The sequence below is a fragment of the Osmerus eperlanus genome, chromosome 28 (assembly GCF_963692335.1).
Source record: "Osmerus eperlanus chromosome 28, fOsmEpe2.1, whole genome shotgun sequence".
NCBI classification, from domain to species: domain Eukaryota; kingdom Metazoa; phylum Chordata; class Actinopteri; order Osmeriformes; family Osmeridae; genus Osmerus; species Osmerus eperlanus.
Genome location: NC_085045.1, coordinates 521,296 through 547,449, shown reverse-complemented (window position 1 = coordinate 547,449; position 26,154 = coordinate 521,296). Strand labels below are relative to the sequence as shown.

At 49.9% G+C, this 26,154-nt stretch overlaps 4 protein-coding genes across 5 annotated transcripts; all 4 read left to right on the top strand.

Moving 5' to 3' along the window:
• The first annotated feature begins 1,075 nt into the window (after positions 1-1,075).
• LOC134015310 (perforin-1-like) lies at positions 1,076-1,678 on the top strand. The gene has a single exon (XM_062454748.1). It carries the CDS (start codon positions 1,108-1,110, stop codon positions 1,495-1,497), a length of 390 nt encoding a protein of 129 aa, XP_062310732.1. The 5' UTR covers positions 1,076-1,107; the 3' UTR covers positions 1,498-1,678.
• Positions 1,679-4,922: 3,244 nt separating this feature from the next.
• On the top strand, positions 4,923-13,253 carry lzts3b (leucine zipper, putative tumor suppressor family member 3b). The gene is made up of 7 exons (XM_062454806.1): positions 4,923-5,680; positions 5,810-6,238; positions 6,671-6,832; positions 7,303-7,431; positions 8,192-8,383; positions 9,855-10,085; positions 10,388-13,253. The coding sequence occupies exons 1-7, from the start codon at positions 5,063-5,065 to the stop codon at positions 11,231-11,233; spliced, it is 2,607 nt and encodes an 868-aa protein (XP_062310790.1). The 5' UTR covers positions 4,923-5,062; the 3' UTR covers positions 11,234-13,253.
• Positions 13,254-13,836: 583 nt separating this feature from the next.
• Positions 13,837-26,011, top strand: ubox5 (U-box domain containing 5). The gene is made up of 9 exons (XM_062454040.1): positions 13,837-13,987; positions 14,501-14,559; positions 15,191-15,292; positions 15,715-16,388; positions 16,494-17,158; positions 18,322-18,483; positions 19,184-19,433; positions 24,850-24,964; positions 25,690-26,011. The coding sequence occupies exons 2-7, from the start codon at positions 14,506-14,508 to the stop codon at positions 19,414-19,416; spliced, it is 1,890 nt and encodes a 629-aa protein (XP_062310024.1). The 5' UTR covers positions 13,837-13,987; positions 14,501-14,505; the 3' UTR covers positions 19,417-19,433; positions 24,850-24,964; positions 25,690-26,011.
• avp (arginine vasopressin) lies at positions 19,707-23,381 on the top strand. Of its 2 annotated transcripts, XM_062454433.1 has the most exons (4): positions 19,707-20,193; positions 20,250-21,599; positions 22,345-22,549; positions 22,796-23,381. In XM_062454433.1, the coding sequence occupies exons 2-4, from the start codon at positions 21,480-21,482 to the stop codon at positions 22,915-22,917; spliced, it is 447 nt and encodes a 148-aa protein (XP_062310417.1). In that variant the 5' UTR covers positions 19,707-20,193; positions 20,250-21,479; the 3' UTR covers positions 22,918-23,381. The 2 variants fall into 2 exon arrangements, with proteins under 2 accessions (XP_062310417.1, XP_062310416.1); XM_062454432.1 differs by lacking the exon at positions 19,707-20,193 and having other exon boundaries at positions 20,219-21,599.
• Positions 26,012-26,154: the final 143 nt, after the last annotated feature.

The window sequence follows — 26,154 nt, the reverse complement described above, 5'->3', positions numbered from 1 at the left end:
CAAACTGACACATCAGCTAGCTAAGTTTAACAACCTTGCATGTTATCCATAACAATCTCAAAGTCTGTCTGATACTTAATTTGATATAGAATTGATATGGATGGAGATCAAACAGATTCTAACAGGTGTGTCTTATAGAGACTGTGATGGACGCCCCTCATGCCGCACATCAGTAATATTGATAACCAACCTAACCCCCTTCTTTAACCTTCCCTAAGTGTTACTTTCTGCTGCTTGTCCCTCTGCATTTCTGACATACATTGTGCGCACACACAAGCCATCTCATCTAAAGAAAGCTCACTTATTAGTATATGAGAGCTGAGATATATTTGACAATAAACCAGACAACTTCATGAACACATGTTGAACCCCAGCCCATTCTCACTTGTAACTGGCACGATAAGTCTGTTGAAACATGTTGACACCCACTTCTGAGAAACTCACTCTGGCTTCTCAGTACAGACCACTGTGGGTTACAGTCAAGAATAATAAGAAACGTTATTAATGTAAAAAGTGCTTTTGTGAGAGCTTGAAGGGACAAATAATATGGGATGTTAGAACATGTGTAGTATGGTGCTGGATGATAAAACTGAACACATTACATTGACATTTGTTTTCATCCATTAACTTTTAGAGGTGTGACTCTGGTCTCCACAGAAACACAGAAAGACCAGAAATGTACAGGAATCCTGCATTTTATAAACATAATAATTATCCTGGCCTGGCGTAGTAAATGATGTAATGGAAAGGCATACACAAATCCGACAAACAAGAATGTTTTTTTTAATTCACCTGTTGAAACACTGCCCATTCTCACAAAGCACCCAAGGTTGCAACATGGTGATGTGTGCCAGGTGGGTGGTCTTTATAAAGAAGAGACCTGCAGAAGGACATTCTGGACGCAAAACAGAAGACCATCCTGACACCATACAGGTAAGGGCTTCTGTACTGGCTGACCATTGATATTCATACATTTCATGCTCTGACGAGCTGACTTTACATGACTGAATAGTGGCAGAGAATGGAAAGGTTTTCATCGTTCCCCCTGATATCCCATCCTTGTTTCCTGTCTCTCCCCCTGAGCAGCGAACCAGTCCTCTGAGCATCATGGCTTCCTCTCTCACCCTGGGTGTGTTCCTCCTCTCTGCCCTGGCCACCGTCCACTGCGGCACCGTCAAAGTCTGGGGCCTGAGAGGATCGGGGCTCAGTGGAGACGCCACCAGCGCTCCTGACGTCTACGTGAAGGTGTGGTGCGGTGCGGTGTCTGGGGGCCAGACCGACATCATCGACAACAACCACAACCCTTCCTGGAGCAACGAGTTCACCTTCACCGACGTGAAGGCCGGCGCCAGTCTGAAGTTGGAGGTGTGGGATAAGGACCTCAAGGTCAACGATCACCTGGGAACCTGCTCCCACACCATCAGCAATGGAAGCAATAACAGGGTGGAGTGTTCTTTGAAGAAGGGCCGCTTAACCTACTACTACAGCTTTGTGTAGGCTGGGCTGTCAAGTCATGGGAGAGCATATGCATCCTGTGTGTTTATTGGAATCAGGCTTTCATGTGTGAGTTTGTGTAAGAGTCACTGTTTTGTCCTGGCTGAATCCCAGCATCACATTGGCTGTGTTACTCTGTCACCCTGGGCCCTGAGCCATACTAAATTACCAATAAAGATCTCCTCCGCAGAACTCGCTGTATTTGTCTTTCAAACCTTACTAGAATGCCAGGAATCTGTGTGGCTTGATGAAGCTATCTCGTGAACCAGGTACTCTAATATGTTTGAAGTTGAAGTTTGGTCGGTGTCTGTCTCAGTGTCCAAGGACGTGCAGTGAAGCGGCAGAAGGTGTTAAAGTATCCTATATTAGAGGTGAAGTTAAAGTAGCCTATATTAGAGGTAGTGTTAAAGTATCCTATATTAGAGGTGTTGTTAAAGTAGCCTATATTAGAGGTGATGTTAAAGTATCCTATATTAGAGGTGATGTTAAAGTAGCCTATATTAGAGGTGTTGTTAAAGTATCCTATATTAGAGGTGTTGTTAAAGTATCCTATATTAGAGGTGATGTTAAAGTAGCCTATATTAGAGGTGATGTTAAAGTATCCTATATTAGAGGTGATGTTAAAGTAGCCTATATTAGAGGTGTTGTTAAAGTATCCTATATTAGAGGTGTTGTTAAAGTATCCTATATTAGAGGTGATGTTAAAGTAGCCTATATTAGAGGTGTTGTTAAAGTATCCTATATTAGAGGTGTTGTTAAAATAGCCTATATTAGAGGTTATGTAAAAGAGGCAGTGTGTTGAACAGGCAAGGCAGGTTCCTGCTGTTAGAGTTATAACAAGTATGTCTAATAAAGGTCTATCATGTGATAGGCCTAAATAGGCCTAGCCTACCGAAAGTACAGAATCAGAATCAGAATTCGGTTTGTTCGCCATGTATGTTATATAAACACGGAATATACTGTGGCAGTTAGGTGCAAACACTGGGTTAAATAATGAATGAATGTCAATGGGAGTCCTTGGCCTTGTTGAAGAGGCCAGTAGCAGATGGAAAGAAACTGTTCTTATGGCGTGAGGTTTTGGTCCTGATGGACCGCAGCCTTCTGCCGGAGGGGAGTAGCTGGAACAGGGAGTGGCCAGGGTGGGAAGGGTATAGTATGATACTGATGCTGTCAGTTTCTCTATGAACGTGTGCATGTGCAGTTGAATTGCGTGTCTCAAGGGGGCGTTTCTGTTCAGCTGAAGGGGTGTGGTCGACTGGGGGTGTGTCTCTCAGCTGATGCACGCATCCGACGCTGACTCCATCATCAGCATCCAGCACCGACTGCGACCGAGGACTGTAACACGGAGAAAACGGACACTTGACAGCATTTTCGAAACCCAGCGAAGCTGGCCTTGTCAGTCTTTTTGTAACAGACATCTGTTTCGTGTCGCGAGGTGCTGCAAACAGTGAGTATCGTGATGATCTGACGAGATGATACGGCCGCTAGATCAAACACACTGCGTGACAAGACGGTCAATAGCATGAGCATAGCGTATTATGCATGTTCGCCAACAAATATGAATTTTCCCACCGAAGCCGTTAATAGCGAAGAGCGGTCGTGTCAATCTTCGTGCGGGTACTGCATCAGCCGCCCTAACCGCTTGTTGGGGTGGGAAGCAGGGGTGCGAGGGAGGGAGTCGTGAGAGAGATTGGGGGGCGGGGGGGATGGACAGCGACAGTAAGGAGGCAGTTTATTCCACAACTACACACCTCCACATGCAAATAAAGATGGAGTGAAGTAGGAAAGAGGACGAGTGGAATAGGCCTAATGTAGTCTATGACAGGCCTTCTAGGGCGAAATTCCTGAAAGTATGAGAGGCCGTCTAGGGCCAAATTCCTCACATGTACTCATCACTTGTGCTACCACATGAAACAGTCATACACATGCACTCATCAGTTATTCTTAAGAACTGTTATACTGATCTATACTAACAAAGTTAATCATTGAAGTTGAGAAGTAGCCTAGGCCTACATGGAGTTGTATGACCCACAGCACGTATTTTATAAAGATACGGCAAAAAAAGACAAATGTTGCCACGTTATGTTATGCTGCGACGGCTGTTGGAATTACAAGTTGCCTAAATATAGCCTATGCCATGTTTATGTACCATGTCAGCTTTAAATGTGAAAAAGGAAAGCTCAGAGGAGGAGGTGAAAGGCTTGGTGACCGGTGTGCGTCTGGCTTCGCAGCAGTGTGTCCCAGGTGTCTACGTCCTAGTAGTCGCCTCTCACTCTGTCTCTCTCTGTATGTCACTCACTCTCTCTCTCACTTCCTGTATCACTCTCACTCTCTCTGTATCTCTTTATCTCTCGCTCTGTATCTCTCCTCCTCTCTCTTCCCAGTGCAACTGCTAAATATGCTAAAGTATTATCACACTATGGTGTTAACAACAATTTGATGGGTATTCATCCCCCCTGCCCTCCACACACACGCACACACACACAGATCATGTCAGTGTGATGTTCTCAGTCTAAGCTCTTATGAGGATGTTACATGAATGTTAGTGATGTCCATCAGATAGTCGTGATGTGTAGGAAGTTTGCAGTTTGTCTCATGATGATGCAATCACACACACACTCACACACTCAAACACACTCACACACACACACACTCTCACACAAGATGTGAATTTGCGTGTGCTCAGTCTGTATATCTATGTATAATTATCTCTCCCTCTCTTCCTCTATCCCTCCCTCTCCCCCCCCCCTTTCTCTCTCTCTATAGTGAGTTTGCCTCAGGTGCCCCCCTCATCCTGTATGGACCCTAACCACTTTAGAGTAGTTTATGTGTGACCCCCCCAGCAACCCTGACCCCTGACCCTAGGATGGGAAGTGTTGGCAGTGGGGTGGCGGGGGAACAGGAGTTTGCCATGAAATCTGTGGGCACTAGGACCACGCTTCCCCGAGCCCCGCCTCTCTCCCGCAGTTGCCCTGCCGACCGCAGCAGCAGCGCAGAACGGCTGCCCCACCCCCCGGCAACCGTCTCTGAGGGAACGGCGTCCAGCGACGAACGAGGAAGCATTAGCATTGGCACCGGGACGGACACCTGCACCGGGACAGACCGGCCAAACGGCTGCGAGCTCACCTCCACCGCCAACGTAGAGCGCTCGGTGGGGGGCGGGGCAAATGGACACCGCGGGGAGGGGGGTGCGGAAGGTGCCAGGAGGGAGAGGGAGAGAGAGAGGGGCGAGCGGGGTAGAGAGAGGGAGAGAGACTGGGAGAGAGAGAGGCTGGAGAGGGAGAGAGAGAGGGAGAGGAACAGAGAGAGGGAAAGGGAGAGAGAGCGTGCAGAGAGAAATCGTGAGAGGGAGAGAGAGAGGATGGACAGAGAGAAGGAGAGGGAGCGAGAGAGGGGAGAGAGGGAGAGAGAGAGGGGAGAGAGGGAGAGAGAGAGAGAGGGAGATGGAGGAGTGAGTCTGGAAGTGTGTGGTAATGTGGTGGAGGGGGCAGAGAAGAGTGCAGGGGCAGCGACCCAGCCTCATCACAGAGTCAGGACCGACCAGGACACCCAGCCTCGTCACAGAGACATGGGGGTCAGGACTGACCAGGACACCCAGCCTCATCACAGAGACATGGGGGTCAGGACTGACCAGAACACCCAGCCTCATCACAGAGACATGGGGGTCAGGACTGACCAGGACACCCAGCCTCATCACAGAGACATGGGGGTCAGGACTGACCAGGACACCCAGCCTCATCACAGAGACATGGGGGTCAGGACTGACCAGAACACCCAGCCTCATCACAGAGACATGGGGGTCAGGACTGACCAGGACACCCAGCCTCATCACAGAGACATGGGGGTCAGGACTGACCAGAACACCCAGCCTCATCACAGAGACATGGGGGTCAGGACTGACCAGGACACCCAGCCTCATCACAGAGACATGGGGGTCAAGACTGACCAGGACACCCAGCCTCATCACAGAGTCAGGACTGACCAGGACACCCAACCTCATCACAGAGTCAGGACTGACCAGGACACCCAGCCTCATCACAGAGTCAGGACTGACCAGGACACCCAGCCTCATCACAGAGTCAGGACTGACCAGGACACCCAGCCTCATCACAGGGACATGAGGGTCAGGACCGACCAGGAGATCAACCCCCCCAAGATCCTGCCTGTGTCTGGGAAACTGGAGCAGGTTGGTACCAACCTTTCAGTTTAGTTTTGGGTTTGTGTCATGTCTTTTATATTTTTCTTTTTGATGTTTTGCAATTTGTTTGCAAGTAAACGGTCTCTCTTTCTCTCCCTCTCCTCTGTCTCTTTGCAGAACAACTCTGGGCTCGTTCGCCCGTCGGCCTTCAAGCCGGTGGTCCCCAAGAGCTTCCACTCTATGCAGAACCTGGTGGGCCAGATGGGGGGGGAGGGCAGGGGGGAGGGGGGGAGGCCCGCGGGGGGGCGCAGGGAGGGAGGAGGAGAGGAGATGCCTGAGGCCTTGCTCCTGGACCAGGAGAGCCCTGTGAGGGGGCGGCAGGCGGAGGGAGGCGGGGGGAACGAGGCTGGGGGCCCCCAGGGAGGCATGTCCGACTCCCTGACCAGCCTGCCCACTTACGCTGCCTCAGGGTCCGGGCCCCCGGCCCCCCTAGCCCCCCTGGCCCTTCTCAGCGCCTCCACCAGCCACATCAACAGGCTGGGCACCCAGGCAGCACCTCATGTCCTGGAGAGGCTGGGCTACCACCTGGACACACCTGGATACCAGGTCTGTACCAGCACAGCATGAGAGTATAGGATACTACAACACAGTACTGTATAATACCGGATAGTACAACACAGTACTGTATAGTACAGGATAGTACAACACAGTACTGTATAATACCGGATAGTACAACACAGTACTGTATAGTACAGGATAGTACAACACAGTACTTTATAGTACAGGATAGTACAATACAGTACTGTATAGTACAGGATAGTACAATACAGTACTGTATAGTACAGGATAGTACAACACAGTACTTTATAGTACAGGATAGTACAATACAGTACTGTATAGTACAGGATAGTACAATACAGTACTGTATAGTACAGGATAGTACAGCACAGCTGTATTAGTAAGTATTTAATCAAATGCACTTCCTGTACATGAGGTGAGGGTGTGTGTCTTCTTGATCATGTGACCTGTGTCCAAAAGAACGGTGCCTCGGACAGTGGCCACTCCTCCTCGGGGAAAAGCTCCTCATCCAATCAGAGGCTGAGCCACCTGGGCGATGCCCCCGCTCCCCTCCGCCCCTCCCCTTCCTCTGATGACATCATCCAGGACCTGGAGGACAGACTGTGGGAGAAGGAGCAGGAGGTGAAAACTTGGTCCCGTAGCCCTGTACCCTCCATCCTCATCCTCCCATCTCCTCCCTGTACCCTCCATCCTCATCCTCCCATCTCCTCCCTGTACCCTCTCTCCTCATCCTCCCATCTCCTCCCTGTACCCTCCATCCTCATCCTCCCATCTCCTCCCTGTACCCTCTCTCCTCATCCTCCCATCTCCTCCCTGTACCCTCTCTCCTCATCCTCCCATCTCCTCCCTGTACCCTCTCTCCTCATCCTCCCATCTCCTCCCTGTACCCTCTCTCCTCATCCTCCCATCTCCTCCCTGTACCCTCTCTCCTCATCCTCCCATCTCCTCCCTGTACCCTCTCTCCTCATCCTCCCATCTCCTCCCTGTACCCTCTCTCCTCATGCTCCCATTTCCTCCCTAAGTTTTCAGTGAATCTATAGAATGAATGTAGAATTGTTTGTGCTCCCCCTCCCCCTCCTCTCCTCCTCCAGGTGCTCCACATGCGTCGTAACCTGGACCAGAGTGAGGCAGCCATCGTCCAGGTGTTTGAGGAGAAGCAGCGGGTGTGGGAGCGCCAGATGGAAGAGCTACGACAGAACTATGCCTCCCGCCTGCAGCAGGTACACACACACACCTCCCGCCTGCAGCAGGTACACACACACATACACCTCACGCCTACAGCAGGTACACACACACACACACGCCTCCCGCCTGCAGCAGGTACACACACACACCTCCCGCCTGCAGCAGGTACACACACACATACACCTCACGCCTACAGCAGGTACACACACACACACACGCCTCCCGCCTGCAGCAGGTACACACACACACCTCCCGCCTGCAGCAGGTACACACACACACACACCTCACGCCTACAGCAGGTACACACACACACACACGCCTCCCGCCTGCAGCAGGTACACACACACACCTCCCGCCTGCAGCAGGTACACACACACACCTCCCGCCTGCAGCAGGTACACACACACGCCTCCCGCCTGCAGCAGGTACACACACACACCTCCCGCCTGCAGCAGGTACACACACACACCTCCCGCCTGCAGCAGGTACACACACACACCTCCCGCCTGCAGCAGGTACACACACACACCTCCCGCCTGCAGCAGGTACACACACACACCTCCCGCCTGCAGCAGGTACACACACACACGCCTCACGCCTGCAGCAGGTACACACACGCCTCCCGCCTGCAGCAGGTACACACACACACGCTACAAACACACACATACACACATTCACCACACACACACACGCTACAAACACACACATTCACCACACACGCAATCTCTCAATCTATGGTCAATGCTCTAACCACTAAACTAAACTCACTTCTACACGTTTCTGTCCTGTCCACAGGTGACACGGCGCGCCCAGCGCTCCCAGAATGCACTGCAGGCCCAGATCACGCGTCTGTCGCAGGACAAGCGACGGCTGCAGGAAGAGATGGCCGCTCTGCTCGCCCAGAGAGAGGAGCTGGAGAGGAAGTGTTTGGATTACAGGAAGGAGCAGGCTGACATCCTGCCCCGCCTGGAGGAGACCAAGTGGGAGGTGAGGAGGGGGGAGCTGAGACCAAGTGGGAGGTGAGGAGGGGGGAGCTGAGACCAAGTGGGAGGTGAGGAGGGGGGAGCTGAGACCAAGTGGGAGGTGAGGAGGGGGGAGCTGAGACCAAGTGGGAAGTGAGGAGGGGGGAGCTGAGACCAAGTGGGAGGTGAGGAGGGGGGAGCTGAGACCAAGTGGGAGGTGAGGAGGGGGGAGCTGAGACCAAGTGGGAGGTGAGGAGGGGGGAGCTGAGACCAAGTGGGAGGTGAGGAGGGGGGAGCTGAGACCAAGTGGGAGGTGAGGAGGGGGGAGCTGAGACCAAGTGGGAGGTGAGGAGGGGGGAGCTGAGACCAAGTGGGAGGTGAGGAGGGGGGAGCTGAGACCAAGTGGGAGGTGAGGAGGGGGGAGCTGAGACCAAGTGAGGAGAGTCTACATGAGACACATTAAGGTCCTCTGAGGTAGTTAGCAGGGAAACACTCATCAGAAATGTGTGCGGGTGGTGTGTGTGTGGGTGGTGTGTGTGTGGGTGGTGTGTGTGCGGGTGGTGTGTGTGTGGGTGGTGTGTGTGTGGGTGGTGTGTGTGTGGGTGGTGTGCGGGTGGTGTGTGTGTGGGTGGTGTGTGTGTGGGTGGTGTGCGGGTGGTGTGTGTGTGGGTGGTGTGTGTGTGGGTGGTGTGTGTGCGGGTGGTGTGTGTGTGTGGGTGGTGTGTGTGCGGGTGGTGTGTGTGCGGGTGGTGTGTGTGTGGGTGGTGTGTGTGTGGGTGGTGTGTGTGTGGGTGGTGTGCGGGTGGTGTGTGTGTGAGTGGTGTGTGTGTGGGTGGTGTGTGTGCGGGTGGTGTGTGTGTGTGGGTGGTGTGTGTGCGGGTGGTGTGTGTGCGGGTGGTGTGTGTGTGGGTGGTGTGTGTGTGGGTGGTGTGTGTGTGGGTGGTGTGTGTGCGTGGTGTGTGGGTGGTGTGTGTGCGGGTGGTGTGTGTGTGGGTGGTGTGTGTGTGGGTGGTGTGTGTGTGGGTGGTGTGTGTGCGGGTGGTGTGTGTGCGGGTGGTGTGTGTGTGGGTGGTGTGTGTGTGGGTGGGTGGTGTGTGTGCGGGTGGTGTGTGTGCGGGTGGTGTGTGTGTGGGTGGTGTGTGTGCGGGTGGTGTGTGTGGGTGGTGTGTGTGCGGGTGGTGTGTGTGTGGGTGGTGTGTGTGCGGGTGGTGTGTGTGCGGGTGGTGTGTGTGTGGGTGGTGTGTGTGCGGGTGGTGTGTGTGGGTGGTGTGTGTGTGGGTGGTGTGTGTGTGGGTGGTGTGTGTGCGGGTGGTGTGTGTGTGGGTGGTGTGTGTGTGGGTGGTGTGCGGGTGGTGTGTGTGTGGGTGGTGTGTGGGTGGTGTGTGTGCGGGTGGTGTGTGTGTGGGTGGTGTGTGTGCGGGTGGTGTGTGTGCGGGTGGTGTGTGTGTGGGTGGTGTGTGTGTGGGTGGTGTGTGTGCGGGTGGTGTGTGTGTCAGGTGTGCCAGAAGGCTGGGGAGATCTCCCTGCTGAAGCAGCAGCTGCGTGACAGCCAGGCGGAGGCCAGCCAGCGGGCAGGGGACATGGTGGGGCTGCGGGGGCAGCTGAAGGAGCTGCAGGGCCGGCTGAGGGAGCGGGAGGAGGACCTGCTGGGCCTCAAGGACTCCTGCAGCGCCCGCGGCCTGCAGCTGGAGCGCTGCCAGGGAGAGCTGAGGAGGACTCTGAAGGAGGTGCACTATACACACACTTATATACACTATATATGCACAATATATATACACTATACACATATATACATACCTGAAGGAGATGTGCTGCCCTAAAGACACACTAGAATATACTATATATACTATATATATATACTCTTTATTTTATATATGTATACTTATTTGTTGGTGTTAGTATAAGTACTTAATATAAGTACACTTAATATTGTGATATACACGTAGGAGTGGCAGAGCAGGGGGGATTCTAACCCCCGCGCCTCGCCCGGTTAGAGGATGTGCTGAGTGAGTGTGTGTCCCCACTCCAGGTGATCCTCCTCAGGGAGAAGCTGGGCGTGTTCGAGGCTGAGGTTCTGGGGCTGAAGAGGGCTCTGGGGGAGCTGGGGGGCGGGGTTGACCCCGTCATGACCCCGACCCTGGTGACGATGGGGTTCATCCAACCCTGGGGTCTCCACTGCCCCCGCAACCCCTCCGAGGCGGCCCCCGCACCCCTCGGCTCCGACGCCCTGCTCAGCCTCCAGAGCGATGAGGCCAAGGCCCAGAGGCAGGAGGCCCAGAGGCAGGAGGCCCAGAGGCAGGAGAGGCAGCAGTGTGAGGAGGCCCAGTGGCGTGAGGCGCAGCAGCGCCAAGAGACCCACCTGCGCCAGGAGGCCCACCTGGGCCAGGAGGCCCACCTGCGCCAGGAGCCCCACCTGCGCCAGGAGGCCCAGTGGGAGGAAAAACCAGATCTGCGCAGGCAGCTGGAGCAGCTCCAGGGTGCTCTGCACCAGGAGAGGCAGCAGAGGGAACGCCAGGCGCTGAACTTCCACCAGGAGCGACACACCTGGCAGGACGAGAAAGAGCGAGTGCTGAAGTACCAGGCGCAGCTGCAGATCAGCTACGTGGAGACGCTGCAGAAGAACCAGGTGTTGGAGAAGCAGGTTGGACAGCTAGGGTCCAAGATGGCCACCCCCCCTTCCTCTTTCAGCTCCCCCCCACCTCCCCCTGCCCTGTCCCCACTCCTCCCCCTGCCTGCCGCTTCACTCCCTGCCCCCATCGCCCTCACCCTCTCCCCCCCCTGCGAGGAGCAGAAGGGTGCCCCTGCCCTGCACCAGCTGGTGCCCCCCTGGGCCGGACCGTCCCGTCTGGAGAGAATCGAGTCCACAGAGATCTAGTCCACTAGGGATCTAGTCCACTAAGATTCTAGTCCACTAGGGATCTAGTCCACCAGGGATCTAGTCCTCTAGGGATCTAGTCACCTAGGGATCTAGTCCACTGGAGATGTACTCCACCAAACCTGACATCCACCACAGGCTTCAGACTGACTGTTCAACGTGATTCAGTGCTCTACAATTAAACACTTAGAAAACTTCACCTGCATAGCAACCGAACAAACTGCACCTGCATAGCAACCTAACAAACTGAACCGTAGATACGAGCCTCCAGCAGCTTCGCTACCAGAACGTCAGATATATCTAAGCAAGGCAGGCTGACTCGGCAAAACAGGCTGGTTCTGTAAGCAGGGAATCCAGATTTGTGTTTAGCTGAAACAAAGCCTTGAGCAAATCCAAGGATGGTTTAAACCATGAAGAGTTTATTTCGTTTTTTTAGGACTAGAAGAGACTAGGATTTAGCACACTAGATTAAATCAGCATTTGTGGCCAGAGAGCGCCTTATATCTATCCAATAAGCGATGTCATGTTTAGGGTGATTTTTACATATTTATTATGAACTCTTATTTATATAAATAGGCCAATTAAAAGCGGATTCTTAGTTACTGTAACGTTAAAAAAATAAAATGAAAAAATCTGTTTTAAAAAGGGGGAAGGAATAAAAAGATGCCAATGTTTAAATATACATAAAGTATATATATACATACAAATACTACAATACTACAAAATAAATACAAAGGGCAGTATTTTTGCAGTTACTAACCCCAAACCAGGGGACATACATGAACTACTGTGTTTCAGGAGATTATTAAATAAAAAGTAGTTAATTAAGTCAGTTTGTTGGGTTCGGGTCAATTTCAATCTCAGTCCACTGAGGAATACAACTGGCACTGAATAAAAATATCTGAATCCTTCGACCCCATGCAAGTTTTGTAGTTCTTGGTTCCATCGTGATATTAGAAGATCTGCTATCGAACACAACGTCAATCAAGGCTTTGGTAAAACAAGAATCAGGGAAGTTTGAGACAGTCTCTCCCACGCTGCAGAGACTGCAGATGACCACTAGGGGTCAGCACAGAGACGTGACAGGCCCTACCAGTCCACATCTCTTCCTCAATGAAATGGAAACTTGTGCAAAGGGAACGAAATTAGAGGCACAGAGATGGCAGAAAGTTGTTTATTATTATTATTTAGCATTTATCCATATGCCCAAAAATTCAGAGGCACTAAAATGGAGCAGGCTACAGGCTCTAGTGAATGCCTAAACTGTAGAATTTGAAACGACACAAGAGAGAATTATAAATATATATTTATACATTGTTGTCTGGGTGCGTGTGTGCATGTTAGAGTGCCAAATGGAAATATGAGAGAGAGAGACAGAGAGAGAGAGAGAGAGAGAGAGAGAGAGAGAGAGAGAGAGAGCGAGAGCGAGAGAGAGAGAGAGAGAGAGAGAGAGAGAGAAGAGGTCAGCATTGAAACTTAACCCTCTGAGTTAGACAGGCTTGGTGATTGAGGATGGAAAACAAAACTAAAGAGATCGTGAAAATCAGAGTTTTTCACGTTTCCCGGGTAAATATAACTACTATTATAGATATACTATAAAACTACTGCACTAGACGTTCTGGAGGAGGGGAAAGCTGGTGGTTTGGGTGTAAATATGTCGTAGCTTTTTAAACGTGTTTATGCCAGCATACAAAAATAATACTGTGCACTCTGCATTTTACAGAATAGTTGTTGGTATGATAATCTTTAATATTGTTACACTGTAATGGTGATTTCAGAATATACATTTCAGCTTTTTGCCTCCATATACCTATTGTAACTGGTATTGATTTCTGGTACCATGACAACCTGATCCAAAACCATCGTTTCCTTCTGACGTAGCTGATCTATGTATGTATTGCTCTAGAAAATAAGACTATCGATGTTTTTATAGGTTTTTATTGTTTTCTGTTGTTGTAAAAGCTCTGTGAAAATCATATTTTACCAAATTCAGCTAAACCAATAAAGATACGCAACTGGATCACATTTTTGTTTTGATATCTGTTACACAAGCTATTTCTCTACAATTTGATATCAACATTTTACATCAAATATCATATGACCTTTTGACCTGAAATCCAGAAACTCTAACACAATGAGCATAACTTTCCTGGAGTATAATGTTGTAATTTATCAAGCCATTAAATGTTTTTTAAATTATAAAATGTCTAAATTGTAATATTTATATTACACTGGCTTAGTGTGCACTCATAACCTTGTATTTTTTGCGATGATGGACTAATTCATACTTTTATTGCTGATTAATGTTACCAACACATTCATTCAGAATTAACATAAATGCAGTCATAAAGAATTAGTCTTATTTATTATTATTTTTTACAAAAGACAGGAATAAACATTTTTTTCGATTGTTACATTTGAAGTGCAGTCCTCACAGTAATCCACCAGGTGGCGATGTTAAAGCGCTTCCCTAAGGAAACGGGTTTTTGAGAACTGCTGTTTAGAGAAGGATTTAGGCATTTATCATGATTAGTTTAAGGCCGCCGGCATCACACTCCCGAACAGTAGGTGGCGATGATGCACCTCTTAAACTTTGGTTGCAATCTGCCAAAAGAAAAGGTCAGCGTTAAGTTTGTCCCTTTTCTAGTTTATTCACGTTTTCTTGTGCAAATTAGCCAGACTTAGCTAGCAAATTTGCGCAAGTGAACATTTATCAATTTAGGATGCAAGACGTTAACTGTCAACACTGAACTGGTGAGTTCTAGTTCTTAGATTACAGCTAACGGACACTGATTAAACAAAGTGGGCGTTTAAAACAGCTAGACTAACACTAGACAGCTAGTGCAAGCTAACTGAGCTAGCAAGCTTTAGTAATGACACCTGTGCAAGCTGGCTTGCAGGTTACAACTCTCCTAAAAGTATAAAAGATAATATTTTCAGACAGTAAATGACGACACCAACTCCATATTATAGCCATGGAAGCCAGTATACCAGGAAGGGTACCATCGCTTGAATGGGCTAGCAAGATTAAACTGGATTCCTAGGAGGTCAAGAGGCACTTCCACTGTGAAGTGGATTCAGACCTTATTAAAAGCATTACTATTTCAAGGACGGTATACTACCTATTGTGTCCATGTTTATCGTATGCACTGAAGAATGTAGGAATTGTATGCTTTGGAGAATATAGTATCGTGAGATGAGTGATTGCGTAGGTCTCGTGTTTTGCGTGTAACTAAATTGATGTTTTATTTTTATTGGGCATAACAGAGATCATGGTGGTCAATCTGTGCCTGCCTCATTTTCAAACCACCATACAGTGCAACAAGGTATGAAACAACATACGTGTTTTTATGTTCCCAAGTGTCATCTTTCTGAGCTGTGTGTGTGTGTGTGTGTGTGTGTGTGTGTGTGTGTGTGTGTGTGTGTGTGTGTGTGTGTGTGTGTGTGTGTGTGTGTGTGTGTGTGTGTGTGTGTGTGTGTGTGTGTGTGTGTGTGTGTGTGTGTGTGTGTGTGTGTGTGTGTGCGTGCGTGTGTGTGTCGGCGATGTATTGAGTTTCTATCATCAACTTTCTGCTCGTCGTGATTTGTAGTTTAGTTCCATGTTGTTGGTATTTCTCACCTTCTGACTGTGACCTTGTCACTGTCACATCCTTTGTCCTGTTTTATCAACTGTGGCCATGGTTCTGTCCTCTGCAGTGCTTTGGAGGGAGGACGGAGGGATGGGGGAGGAGAGGGATGGGGGAGGAGAGGGACAGGGTTGTGTGGGAGGTTGAGTCATGGCTGACCTCGCAGTGTTCTTCCTGTGTGCTGAGCTTCTGCTCGTTCTTGAGTCCGTTCTTCATCTCATCTTCTTTCACCTCCTACCTTTCATCCCCCCCACCCCTCCACCTCCATCACCCTTCATCGCCTCTCCAACACCTCCCTCCCTCCCTCCTCTCCTCCCCCCCCCCCCCCCAGCTGTGTGCAGACAGCTATGATGTCACCAACCTCCTGTCAGCTGACCCGGACGTGCGGAGGCGGGGCTTCAAGCTGGAATACTTCCTGCGTCCACCAATGCAGGTGAGCTGTTCCCACTGCACCTGGACTTTATCCTGACCAAGCATAGCAGCACCAATGAAACTCTAATCAACACACACTTATTATTAGGATAAGGTGTAGCTCAGTGGTTGGAGCATCTGACTGCAGATCAAGAGGTCACAGGGTCAAATCCTATTTGGACAAAAACACGACAATACTAAACTAGTTAGTAAAGGTAGATTAAACACGACAATACTAACCTAGTTAGTAAAGGTAGATTAAACACGACAATACTAACCTAGTTAGTAAAGGTAGATTAAACACGACAATACTAACCTAGTTAGTAAAGGTAGATTATTGTAAATGACCTGATAGCTCAGGTGTTTGTTTTGGGGCAGGAATCTCCTGTTCCCCTTCCGGCCTCACCAGCCTCATCTCTGCCCCCCTCATGTGTCCGCCCCCAGGTGACGCTGCAGTTCAGCCTGCAGGTGGAGGTGAGCAGGGTGGATGTGCAGCTGTGGCCCTGGGCCATGGACCGAGGACAGGCCTGCAAGAGGCTGGAGATCAGCACCAGCTCCAGCCTCCCACCGCCCCGCCCACGCTGCCCCCAGCAGGGCCCTGCGTCTGGGCTCAGGGGGGGACGGCACCGGGGCCAGGAGGGCCGGAGGGATCCTTGGTTCAAGGGTCATCACTGGGGCTGCGAGGGTCAGGACCAGGGCCACCACCAGACCGACAGAGACAGCGTCCAGGCCGAGTTCAAGCTGGTGGGCCGCTGTGATCTGAGGGACGACCCCCCTGTCTGCTTCTCCCACCCCCTCTCCCAGCCACGCCCCCCCTTCCCCTCGTCGGCCCCGCCCCCCCCTGCCGGCTGCCGGCGGGAGCAGCTGTGGAGCTCCGCCTCTCTGGGCGCGGTCAGGCAGCTGCGCGTCACTGTGGCGTTTGGGGGTGCTGCCTCGGCGCTGGGGCTGAAGGCTCTGGCAGTGTGGGGGCTCCCTGCTCGCTGCTGCCCCCCGCTGGAGGTGGAGAGGCTGCACAGGGCCCACACAGCCAGCCTGGGACCACCTCCAGCTGGGCCTGGACACTCCGCCCCTCGCACCTCCTCTACCTCACCTCCAGCTACAGCAACACCTCCAGCTAGGTATGAGCGGGAAGGTGTAGCTCAGTGGTACATTGCTCTCCTCTCCTTTAATCTACTCGTCTCTACTGTACTCTTCTCTGCTCTGCTTTACTCTACTGTACTTAGCCTCCCAGACGTTCCAGAGGAGTTCCTTGACCCCCTGACCCAGGAAGTGATGGCGCTGCCCATGCTGCTGCCAAGCGGAGCGTCAGTCGACCTCTCCACCTTGGAGGAGTACAGGCGCAGGGAGGCCACCTGGGGTCGTGCCCCCAACGACCCCTTCACCGCCGTGCCCTTCACCCCGGACGCAGGCCCCCTCCCCAACCCACACCTGAAGAGCCGCATCGACCGCTTCCTGCTTCAGCCGGGGTTAGGGGTCAGTGGGGGATCAGGAGTCAGGGAGGGAGTGCTGGGGAGGCAGGAGGATGGGGGGACACCCCACACCTCGAGACTGGTAGCTGTGAGGGGGGACGAGAGGGGGAAGGAGGGGGAGAAGGAGGAAGAGATCAAACTTCACCCCTGCAATGGTAACGCATCCTCCAGCCTCCTGGGGGCACTGTGTGGGGACAGGGACACCAGGAGACAGGAGCCCCCTTCTGCTGGAACCAGAGCTGCCAGGAGGGAGAATGGGCGTGCCGACAGACCAGACCTCCACGCACCGTGGCATGGGGAGGCTCGGGGACCTGATCTGGGGCTGGGTACGAAGCAATCCCTGGGTGGTGACCCCAGCCCGGCTGGTCCGGACTCAGAAGAGCCCAGCTCCAAGCGAGCCAGAACAGATGGGGAGGCTGGTGAGTTAGGAGAGGATGTCTAACCCTAACCCTCTACACAACATAATGAGCTGTGTGTTCACCTGTGTGTGTGTTCACGTGTGTGTGTGTTCACGTGTGTGTGTGTGTTCACCTGTGTGTGTGTTCACCTGTGTGTGTGTTCACGTGTGTGTGTGTTCACGTGTGTGTGTGTTCACGTGTGTGTGTGTTCACCTGTGTGTGTGTTCACCTGTGTGTGTGTTCACCTGTGTGTGTGTTCACGTGTGTGTGTGTTCACGTGTGTGTGTGTTCACCTGTGTGTGTGTTCACGTGTGTGTGTGTTCACCTGTGTGTGTGTTCACCTGTGTGTGTGTTCACCTGTGTGTGTGTTCACCTGTGTGTGTGTTCACGTGTGTGTGTGTTCACCTGTGTGTGTGTTCACCTGTGTGTGTGTGTTCACGTGTGTGTGTGTTCACCTGTGTGTGTGTTCACCTGTGTGTGTGTTCACCTGTGTGTGTGTTCACGTGTGTGTGTGTTCACCTGTGTGTGTGTGTTCACGTGTGTGTGTGTTCACCTGTGTGTGTGTGTTCACGTGTGTGTGTGTTCACGTGTGTGTGTGTTCACCTGTGTGTGTGTTCACCTGTGTGTGTGTTCACGTGTGTGTGTGTTCACCTGTGTGTGTGTTCACCTGTGTGTGTGTTCACGTGTGTGTGTGTTCACCTGTGTGTGTGTGTTCACGTGTGTGTGTGTTCACCTGTGTGTGTGTTCACCTGTGTGTGTGTGTTCACCTGTGTGTGTGTTCACCTGTGTGTGTGTTCACGTGTGTGTGTGTTCACGTGTGTGTGTGTTCACCTGTGTGTGTGTTCACCTGTGTGTGTGTTCACCTGTGTGTGTGTTCACGTGTGTGTGTGTTCACGTGTGTGTGTGTTCACCTGTGTGTGTGTTCACCTGTGTGTGTGTTCACCTGTGTGTGTGTTCAAGTGTGTGTGTGTTCACGTGTGTGTGTGTTCACGTGTGTGTGTGTTCACCTGTGTGTGTGTTCACGTGTGTGTGTGTTCACCTGTGTGTGTGTTCACCTGTGTGTGTGTTCACGTGTGTGTGTGTTCACCTGTGTGTGTGTTCACCTGTGTGTGTGTTCACGTGTGTGTGTGTTCACCTGTGTGTGTGTTCACCTGTGTGTGTGTTCACCTGTGTGTGTGTTCCAGGTCCCTGTAGCTCCCATGAACAGCGTCTGTGTTCCAGCCTGGACCAGGCGCTCCTCTCAGCCTTGAGAGGCCGGCCCTCCTTCACCTCGTCAGCCTCCCACACCATCACAAGAGGCCGGCCCTCCTTCACCTCGTCAGCCTCCCACACCATCACAACCCCAGGTAGGGTAGGGGAGTTGGGTTGTGTGTGTGGAGGCTGGGATGGGGGTGGGTGTATGGTAGGAGGGGGCAGGAGAGGCTGGAGGGAGGGGGTGAGTGTGTGGAGGCTGGGATGGGGGTGGGTGTATGGTAGGAGGGGGCAGGAGAGGCTGGAGGGAGGGGGTAAGTGTGTCGAGGCTGAAGGGGAAGCAGCTGTGCCCTTAGTGGAAGGTGAGGATGAGGGTCGATGATGGTCGTCGGTCCTCCTCCGGCTAGCAGACATTACTTTCTCCTCCACTGCAGGGCTGTGATCTATGTCTGACTTCATACAGCAACGCTGTCCTTTCTGCATCAGACACACTCACCAGACCTTCACAATCAACAAGCTTCACAGTCATGTCCTCACACTAGGGCTGGTCCAGAACAGCTTCACTATCTCAGCCTCACCACATCACAGCTTCACCTGTAACTTGTGTTCATTTATTTTTGTTTTATTATTATTTAAATGTGTTAGTTAACTTCTGCTATACTTTCAATATGCACCATTAATACGCCACTTTGGATAAAAAAGTATTCTAAATTAATCAGATGTAAATGAAAACATGTTTTATTTAGCATCGCTTTTATCCAGAGAGACAAGGCAGCCTGCGACCACTTGAAGCGAGAATTGAAATGTAGGTTTGAGACCAGATGTCTTGTCTTTCCCCAGGTGAACACAGGCCAGGTGAACACAGGCCAGGTGAACACAGGTGTGCGGTGTGTTCCTGCTCTCTGTCCGCCTACTCCTGCACCCCCGCCTACCGGCTGCCCTGCACCCACTTCCTCTGCCGCCCCTGCCTGCACAGGAAATCCCGCCCACCAAGTTCGTCGGTCGCCTCAGAAATGCCGAAGCACTTCCTGTGTCCTGTCTGCCAAAGCCCCGCCCCCTCCAGTGACATCACACGTGTTCATCACTGATCGGCTGCGTGCTGGAGGTAAACCTGTAAACTGAACCCTCTGACCCTTGACCCCTGACGAGGGGGGGTATATTGATTGACTGAGTGACAAGTGATGACCCTCTGATCGTACTGTACCTGAGAAAGAACTGGGCTGGGTCTGAATGATCATTCGCCGGCATCATTAAACATGCTTTGAGCTAAAAATGCAAGATGTCAAATCACATGATGTACAATGTGGACATCGCCAGACTCTCCTGAAGGCTCTTCCATTCTCTCTTTCCTTTCCAATCTCTACTGTTTCTTTATCTCCTGACTCCTTCTCTCCTACTCTCTCTCTCTCAAGTTGCGTGGCGGTAAAGGCAAAGGCTGTAACCTTGGGTATGAACAGTGTTGGACTGAAGGGTTGTGAGGAGAGAAAGGGAGACACAGAGAAGAGAACAGGAGGGAGAGCTGAACAGGAAACAGTGTTCAGCCCCAAGGCTCTTGATCAGAAAGATGGCTAAACAACCAAACATGGCCTCCGTCCTCTATCTTTGCACCTGCTGCCAAACACCTCTGCTCTCTTCCTCTGCCTCACTTCTCTCTTCCTCCTCTCTCTGTCCATCTATGTAACGCTTCAGTTCCTTTACTATATTCCAGATATTCAATGCTGATTGAAGGTAGTCGTCAGTTTGGCGTGTCTGAGTTGTGTCAGCTATAATTGCATATTTCCTGTTTTCGTTTTTTATTAAGCCCAACAAAGCAACTATATATGCCTGGTAGAGATGCAGGTTATGGAAATAAACCTCAGTGCTCAGTGGTAGTCATGGCCTAGCTTGTACTAGTGAGTGCTCAGTGGTAGTCATGGCCTAGCTTGTACTAGTGAGTGCGTGGTGGTAGTCATGGCCTAGCTTGTACTAGTGAGTGTGTGGTGGTAGTCATGGCCTAGCTTGTACTAGTGAGTGCGTGGTGGTAGTCATGGCCTAGCTTGTACTAGTGAGTGTGTGGTGGTAGTCATGGCCTAGCTTGTACTAGTGAGTGCGTGGTGGTAGTCATGGCCTAGCTTGTACTAGTGAGTGCGTGGTGGTAGTCATGGCCTAGCTTGTACTAGTGAGTGCGTGGTGGTAGTCATGGCCTAGCTTGTACTAGTGAGTGACCTTCACTATAACACAACCCTCCACTGGATTTGGATGCCGTTAACTTGCCGGTAGGATCTGCCTCTAATGACTTTCAGAGAACAATCAAAAACACAGCCCTCACATTGTCGAGGTTATGGCACATGTCATTTCGTGGTTCTTTTTCAAACGGCTTAATTTGGTTCTCTACAAGTTAATCAACCACTAATCATCGTTAATTCCTGGAACACAAGTAGCCTAGCTCACAAGAAGATTGTTTGGAACATAGTAGGCTAATTGAAATGCCAATTTACATTAGAATTAAAAATGTAACTCAATTTGACACACCAGTAGAATATTCCTATGTGAGATCTTAAAATTATCGTTTTATTTATGCACAATTTATTTATTTGATATTTAATTTTAATCCCATGTGGATTGTGATCAGTAGGTCAAATTGTCACTTGTTTTTTTTCGGAAGACATTGTGTTTCTTTGCCTTGAAGCAAGCCATGAATAAGCCATAAACATTAGACTACATTGTAGTGGTGCAGCCTTGAATAAGGTACACATATTTCCAGGTAATCTGTTTTGTAGCAGTGACCAATTAGATGAGTTTATCAGATGCAGGGACAGACACGAGGGCAACCTCTTGCCTCCCTTTGCTCTCCCTCTTTCTCCGCCTTATTTTTCATCATTTGAAGTCTGTAGATTTCTATGGCAGTGATTCTGTATCCTATTAGTTGACATTCTTTGTTTGATCATCATTAATTATGAAAAAGCAAAACTGAATGGGGGATATAAATACATTTTAAAAACCTTTGTGGGTACGTGTGTGGAAGTGGGGGCACAGGTTGTGTGACAACACTGACGTCAAATAAACCGACCCCAGTATAAGTACGGGCTCTGCACAGGCAGTTGTCAGTCTCGTGTGTCAGCCAAGTGGACAACAGGTGTGATCCTTCCGCTATCTATCCACTGCTGTCACCATGCCGCGCTGCGCACTCCCTCTGTGCGTCCTTGGTCTCCTCGCGCTCTCCTCAGCGTGCTACATCCAGAACTGTCCTCGAGGCGGGAAACGAGCTCTCCAAGACACGCGCATCAGACAGGTATGCGTTTATTGGATACATATTCGTTCTGCCTACTTAATTTTTTTTTGTCGTGGTTAAGTTTTCATTTGGTTCTTGGTTACTGGTTCATAGATTAATTAAAAAATATATTTTTTAACTGACCGAATATATTAATATGATTGTATAAATGCAGTCCATGAGTCTTCACCTTCATCTCGTCTCATATAGTTAAGATTTGAAACATTGTCTTTAAACATTTAGTACTTATTTGTATGTCCTGATAAAATATGCCACTTTTCCAAACTGACAGAATTGTGAATATGGGAAGATAATGATCAAGGATCTGAAGTGCAGAGTTCTAGCAGTATTTCAGAGTGAAGGAAGCACATCTCAGCTTGCAAGCACGGTGGAAAAGAACATCTTATTAACTAGGCACACTGCATCTATAATAACATCTCAGCTATACTCTAAAGAATCAGTAACGTGTTGAACATGGCCAAGCTAACCCCTTCTGTGGATCCTGCTTAGATTTCTTGCTGTTTTGAGACAGTCTTGAGCTGTTTTTTTTTTTCTTAAGAGTTTGTCCTTGTCTTGCTTGAGGGTTTAGGATGGTTTTGGTGCAGTTCTGTATGCATCTGTGAAGTCCTCTGTAACATTGCTTGTAAAACTCCCCAAAATTACATTAACACAGTTAAACATAATTTTATTGATAAAGTGTGTGTGGTGGGAGAGGGGGGGGCATGTTAGCTGGGTGGTGTGTGACGGTGTCCTGTGTCCCCTGCAGTGTCTGTCCTGTGGGCCGGGGGCCCGGGGCCGCTGCCTGGGCCCCAGGATCTGCTGTGCTGAGGGGCAGGGCTGCTGGCTGGGCTCCCCTGAGACACAGGTGTGCCTGGAGGAGGACCTGCTGCCCAGCCCCTGCCAGCCGGGAGGGAGACCCTGTGGCCCCCAGGAGGGGCGCTGCGCTGCCCTGGGAGTCTGCTGCGACTCAGGTACCAAACACTCTCCGGGGGGGTTTGGTGTGGGTGGGTGTGTGCGTGTGTTTAGGTGACTTGAGTAATGTCTGAATTCAGGTGTTTAAACACACTGACATGATGTGAGTTATGCACGTGTGTGTGCGAAAGTGGATCTTCAGTGAGTGTGATTAGAATCTATAACTACAAGGATGTGATTAGAATCTATAACTACAAGGATGTGATTAGAATCTTTATTTCCCTGTGTTCTCTACGTGCTGTCAGAGAGCTGTGTAGTGGATGCAGACTGCGTGACGGGGAGTGGACTTCCCCCCTCCTCTTCCTCACCGGGACAGCTGCTCGTGCGCCTGCTGCATCTCTCCACCAGGGGGGGCAGTGCATACTGACGCGCTCCCTGGTAAAGCCTGCCCCTCGACCCAGACCAGCCACCCTCTCGTCTCTGCTGTCAGTGTGGAGAATGGAACACAAGTATTATTTAGATTTAAAAAAAGATCCACATGATAAGACATGAACAGTTATAGAAGTATTGGAACCCTAACCCTGTAAATATGGCTACTTTTCTGTATAGGATACGGTTTTATGAAGCCAGACTATATGAACAGTTGCCACATTTATAGAAATATGCCTAAAACAATATGTACATCTGTTGTATGATGATTTTTCTCCTTGAATTGACATTGATGTTAAAGATGTCATCACTGAGGTCTATAGTATAGGTACTGACTGGGTTTGCACAGTCTTTGTGAATGGTAAGTGAAACTTTGGAAAACTGTCAAGCTTCTGTAAGGTTGTGGTTTGGTTGTACGATAGAGAACAGGAGCCTCGACAATAATAAAAGACGTCACTGCCAACCAAACTCAATACTTATCGTTTTTTCTGCGTATTCTCGTATGCACGGTTTTACGATTGCCTAATAACGTCTGTATGTGAGAGACAGATAGTGTGTTTTCTGTGGTCGTGTGTCATGACTGTAGCTGTGACTAATCAGTGTGTAAAACCAGCAGCTCTTAAGATGTAGTGCCAAGATCATCTCTTCTCTGTGATGATCAAGTTAGAGGGGAAACCGTGCCAAACCCCAAACCAACCGTGATAAGTTAAAACATGTACCAAAAGCCTCCTTAATGAAGTGAAGCTGTCTTTTCAAACAGTCTCTGTCCAACAAAGCCAAGAAAAAGAAAATGTATAAAAAACTAAAAACCTTTTATCTGATAATGCACACTGCATGATGAGCACTGATATAAATGAAACAAGTGTTGTTTACTTATTTAAACTGTCAAGACCTGTTTCTTCCGTAGATAAGATGGGATTAGGCTAGGAAAGGTTGAGTCAACAATGTCTCACACACCAACAAGAAGTTTATTCTTTACCCTAATAACTTTGCACTGATGCATGGACGGTATAACAGCTGTGCGTGAGAGACACAAATGATGGTATGTGTGTGAGAATGCTTGAAGGAGCATGTGTGAGTGTGTGTGAGAGTGCTTGAAGGAGCATGTGTGAGTGTGTGTTAGAGGGCTTGAAGGGAGGTGTGTGTGTGGAGGTATTTAAGCGTGAGAGTGTCTTGCTGGATCACGCTGGTCGTCACCATGGAGCTGAAAATGGTGCTGCTGGTGCTCTGCCTGTGTGCTCTGCTCATCTCCACACAGGGTAAGAACCTGAGCCTGTGCATGTGTGTGTGTGAATGTGCGTGGGACTGTGTGAGTGGGACTGTGTGTGTGTGAGTGGGACTGTGTGTTTCAAGTTGTGCGAGAAAGTTTAGTGAAACGTCTTGAAGTCTCAAACATCAGTTACTGAACATGTCAGAAGAACTGTGTGCTAAGAGCGAGAGCTAAAACAGCTCAATCCACCACCTGCTCGTTAACAAGTTAGTGGATTGTTAAAGTTACGTAGACCGTTTTATAAGAAGAGAAAGATCGAAAATGCTGTACACAAATCTAGTGTATTAAGACTTTCCATAGTTTTATTTATGAGATATATTTGATATCCTTGAATGTCCTAATCGACATGCTTTCTTTAATGCATGTGTGCGTGCATGTGCGTGTGTGTGTGTGTGACTGTGGGCATTGAAATTCCTGTGTGACTGACTGGCTGTTCCGGTTGATCTATAACTTTGGTAATCCAGACATTCAATTAAAAAAATCTGTCTCAGCATGTTTGACTGTTACAGTCGGTATGTGAGTCAGTCTCAAGCTTTGTTTAGAGAAGTTGTAAGTTGGGCAACTCAAACATCTCATGGTATAAAACATTGCTTTGCTATAAACATAAAGTGGCTATTTATTAAAAACACAAAACCCTTCAAACGTGCTTGTTGGTTGCAGCTGCCATTCCTAAGTGTTGCGTGACGGTCTCCAGGAACATTTCTAACAAGATGCTGAAGAGAGTGAAGCAGACGGCACAGCAGGATGATGGAATCTGCCAGATCAAGGCTCTGATGTGAGTGATGCTGGCTGCTTCACTGTGATACCGTCTCTGTCCTGCTCAGCACAGCAGTCACTGTGATACTGTCTCTGTCCTGCGCAGCACAGCAGTCACTGTGATACTGTCTCTGTCCTGCTCAGCACAGCAGTCACTGTGATACTGTCTCTGTCCTGCGCAGCACAGCAGTCACTGTGATACTGTCTCTGTCCTGCTCAGCACAGCAGTCACTGTGATACTGTCTCTGTCCTGCGCAGCACAGCAGTCACTGTGATACTGTCTCTGTCCTGCGCAGCACAGCAGTCACTGTGATACCGTCTCTGTCCTGCGCAGCACAGCGATACCGTCTCTGTCCTGCGCAGCACAGCAGTCACTGTGATACTGTCTCTCTCCTGCGCAGCACAGCAGTCACTGTGATACTGTCTCTGTCCTGCTCAGCACAGCAGTCACTGTGATACTGTCTCTGTCCTGCTCAGCACAGCAGTCACTGTGATACTGTCTCTGTCCTGCTCAGCACAGCAGTCACTGTGATACTGTCTCTGTCCTGCGCAGCACAGCAGTCACTGTGATACTGTCTCTGTCCTGCGAAGCACAGCAGTCACTGTGATACTGTCTCTGTCCTGCTCAGCACAGCAGTAGAACACAGGATCTGTCGTGTTAGGAACCGGAAGGACACCTGTTTTATGGGATGGGATGAAGCCAACTGGGTGATCTGGTGACGTGTTCTTCTTGGTGGTCCACAGCTTGTACCTGGGCCGTAAGAAGGTCTGCGCTCCACTGAGTGTGTGGAAGAGGCTGGTGGACCTGAGGAAGAAACGGAAGCCTCGCAAACAGAAGAGGAGGAACTAGAGAGGAGAGCGGTCTCAGAACTTTGTTACTTAAACTGTCTTTACACTGAACTTATACCGTCTTTATGTGGTGTTGTCATTTATACTGTCCTTCACCATAATATGTTGGTATTTCAAAATGGATGTGTATGCAATGTAGTCAACCGTTACTGTGTTCACTCTGTACTATGCAAAGATACTTATCAAACAAATTAAAGTTGATTAAAACAAATTACAACGAATGAAGCACAGTAAGTGAAGCCTAACTCACCCCAGCTTAACCCTTGTGTTATCTTCGGGTCATTCTGACCCATCAGTCATTGTGACCCACCGTCGTATTGCGACAAATTTACCGCATACAAAGACAAAGTGAAGCATTTT

Excerpts from the sequence above, each read along its gene's own strand:
- avp (XM_062454433.1), top strand. The coding sequence starts at position 21,480 with ATGCCGCGCTGCGCACTCCCTCTGTGCGTCCTTGGTCTCCTCGCGCTC. Across the intron at positions 21,600-22,344 it reads AAGACACGCGCATCAGACAG|TGTCTGTCCTGTGGGCCGGG; the intron begins GTATGCGTTTAT and ends TGTCCCCTGCAG. Across the intron at positions 22,550-22,795 it reads GGGAGTCTGCTGCGACTCAG|AGAGCTGTGTAGTGGATGCA; the intron begins GTACCAAACACT and ends ACGTGCTGTCAG.
- LOC134015310 (XM_062454748.1), top strand. The coding sequence starts at position 1,108 with ATGGCTTCCTCTCTCACCCTGGGTGTGTTCCTCCTCTCTGCCCTGGCC.
- ubox5 (XM_062454040.1), top strand. The coding sequence starts at position 14,506 with ATGGTGGTCAATCTGTGCCTGCCTCATTTTCAAACCACCATACAGTGC. Across the intron at positions 16,389-16,493 it reads ACAGCAACACCTCCAGCTAG|CCTCCCAGACGTTCCAGAGG; the intron begins GTATGAGCGGGA and ends TACTGTACTTAG. Across the intron at positions 18,484-19,183 it reads CCACACCATCACAACCCCAG|GTGAACACAGGCCAGGTGAA; the intron begins GTAGGGTAGGGG and ends AACACAGGCCAG.
- lzts3b (XM_062454806.1), top strand. The coding sequence starts at position 5,063 with ATGGGGGTCAGGACTGACCAGGACACCCAGCCTCATCACAGAGACATG. Across the intron at positions 5,681-5,809 it reads TGTCTGGGAAACTGGAGCAG|AACAACTCTGGGCTCGTTCG; the intron begins GTTGGTACCAAC and ends GTCTCTTTGCAG. Across the intron at positions 7,432-8,191 it reads ATGCCTCCCGCCTGCAGCAG|GTGACACGGCGCGCCCAGCG; the intron begins GTACACACACAC and ends TCCTGTCCACAG.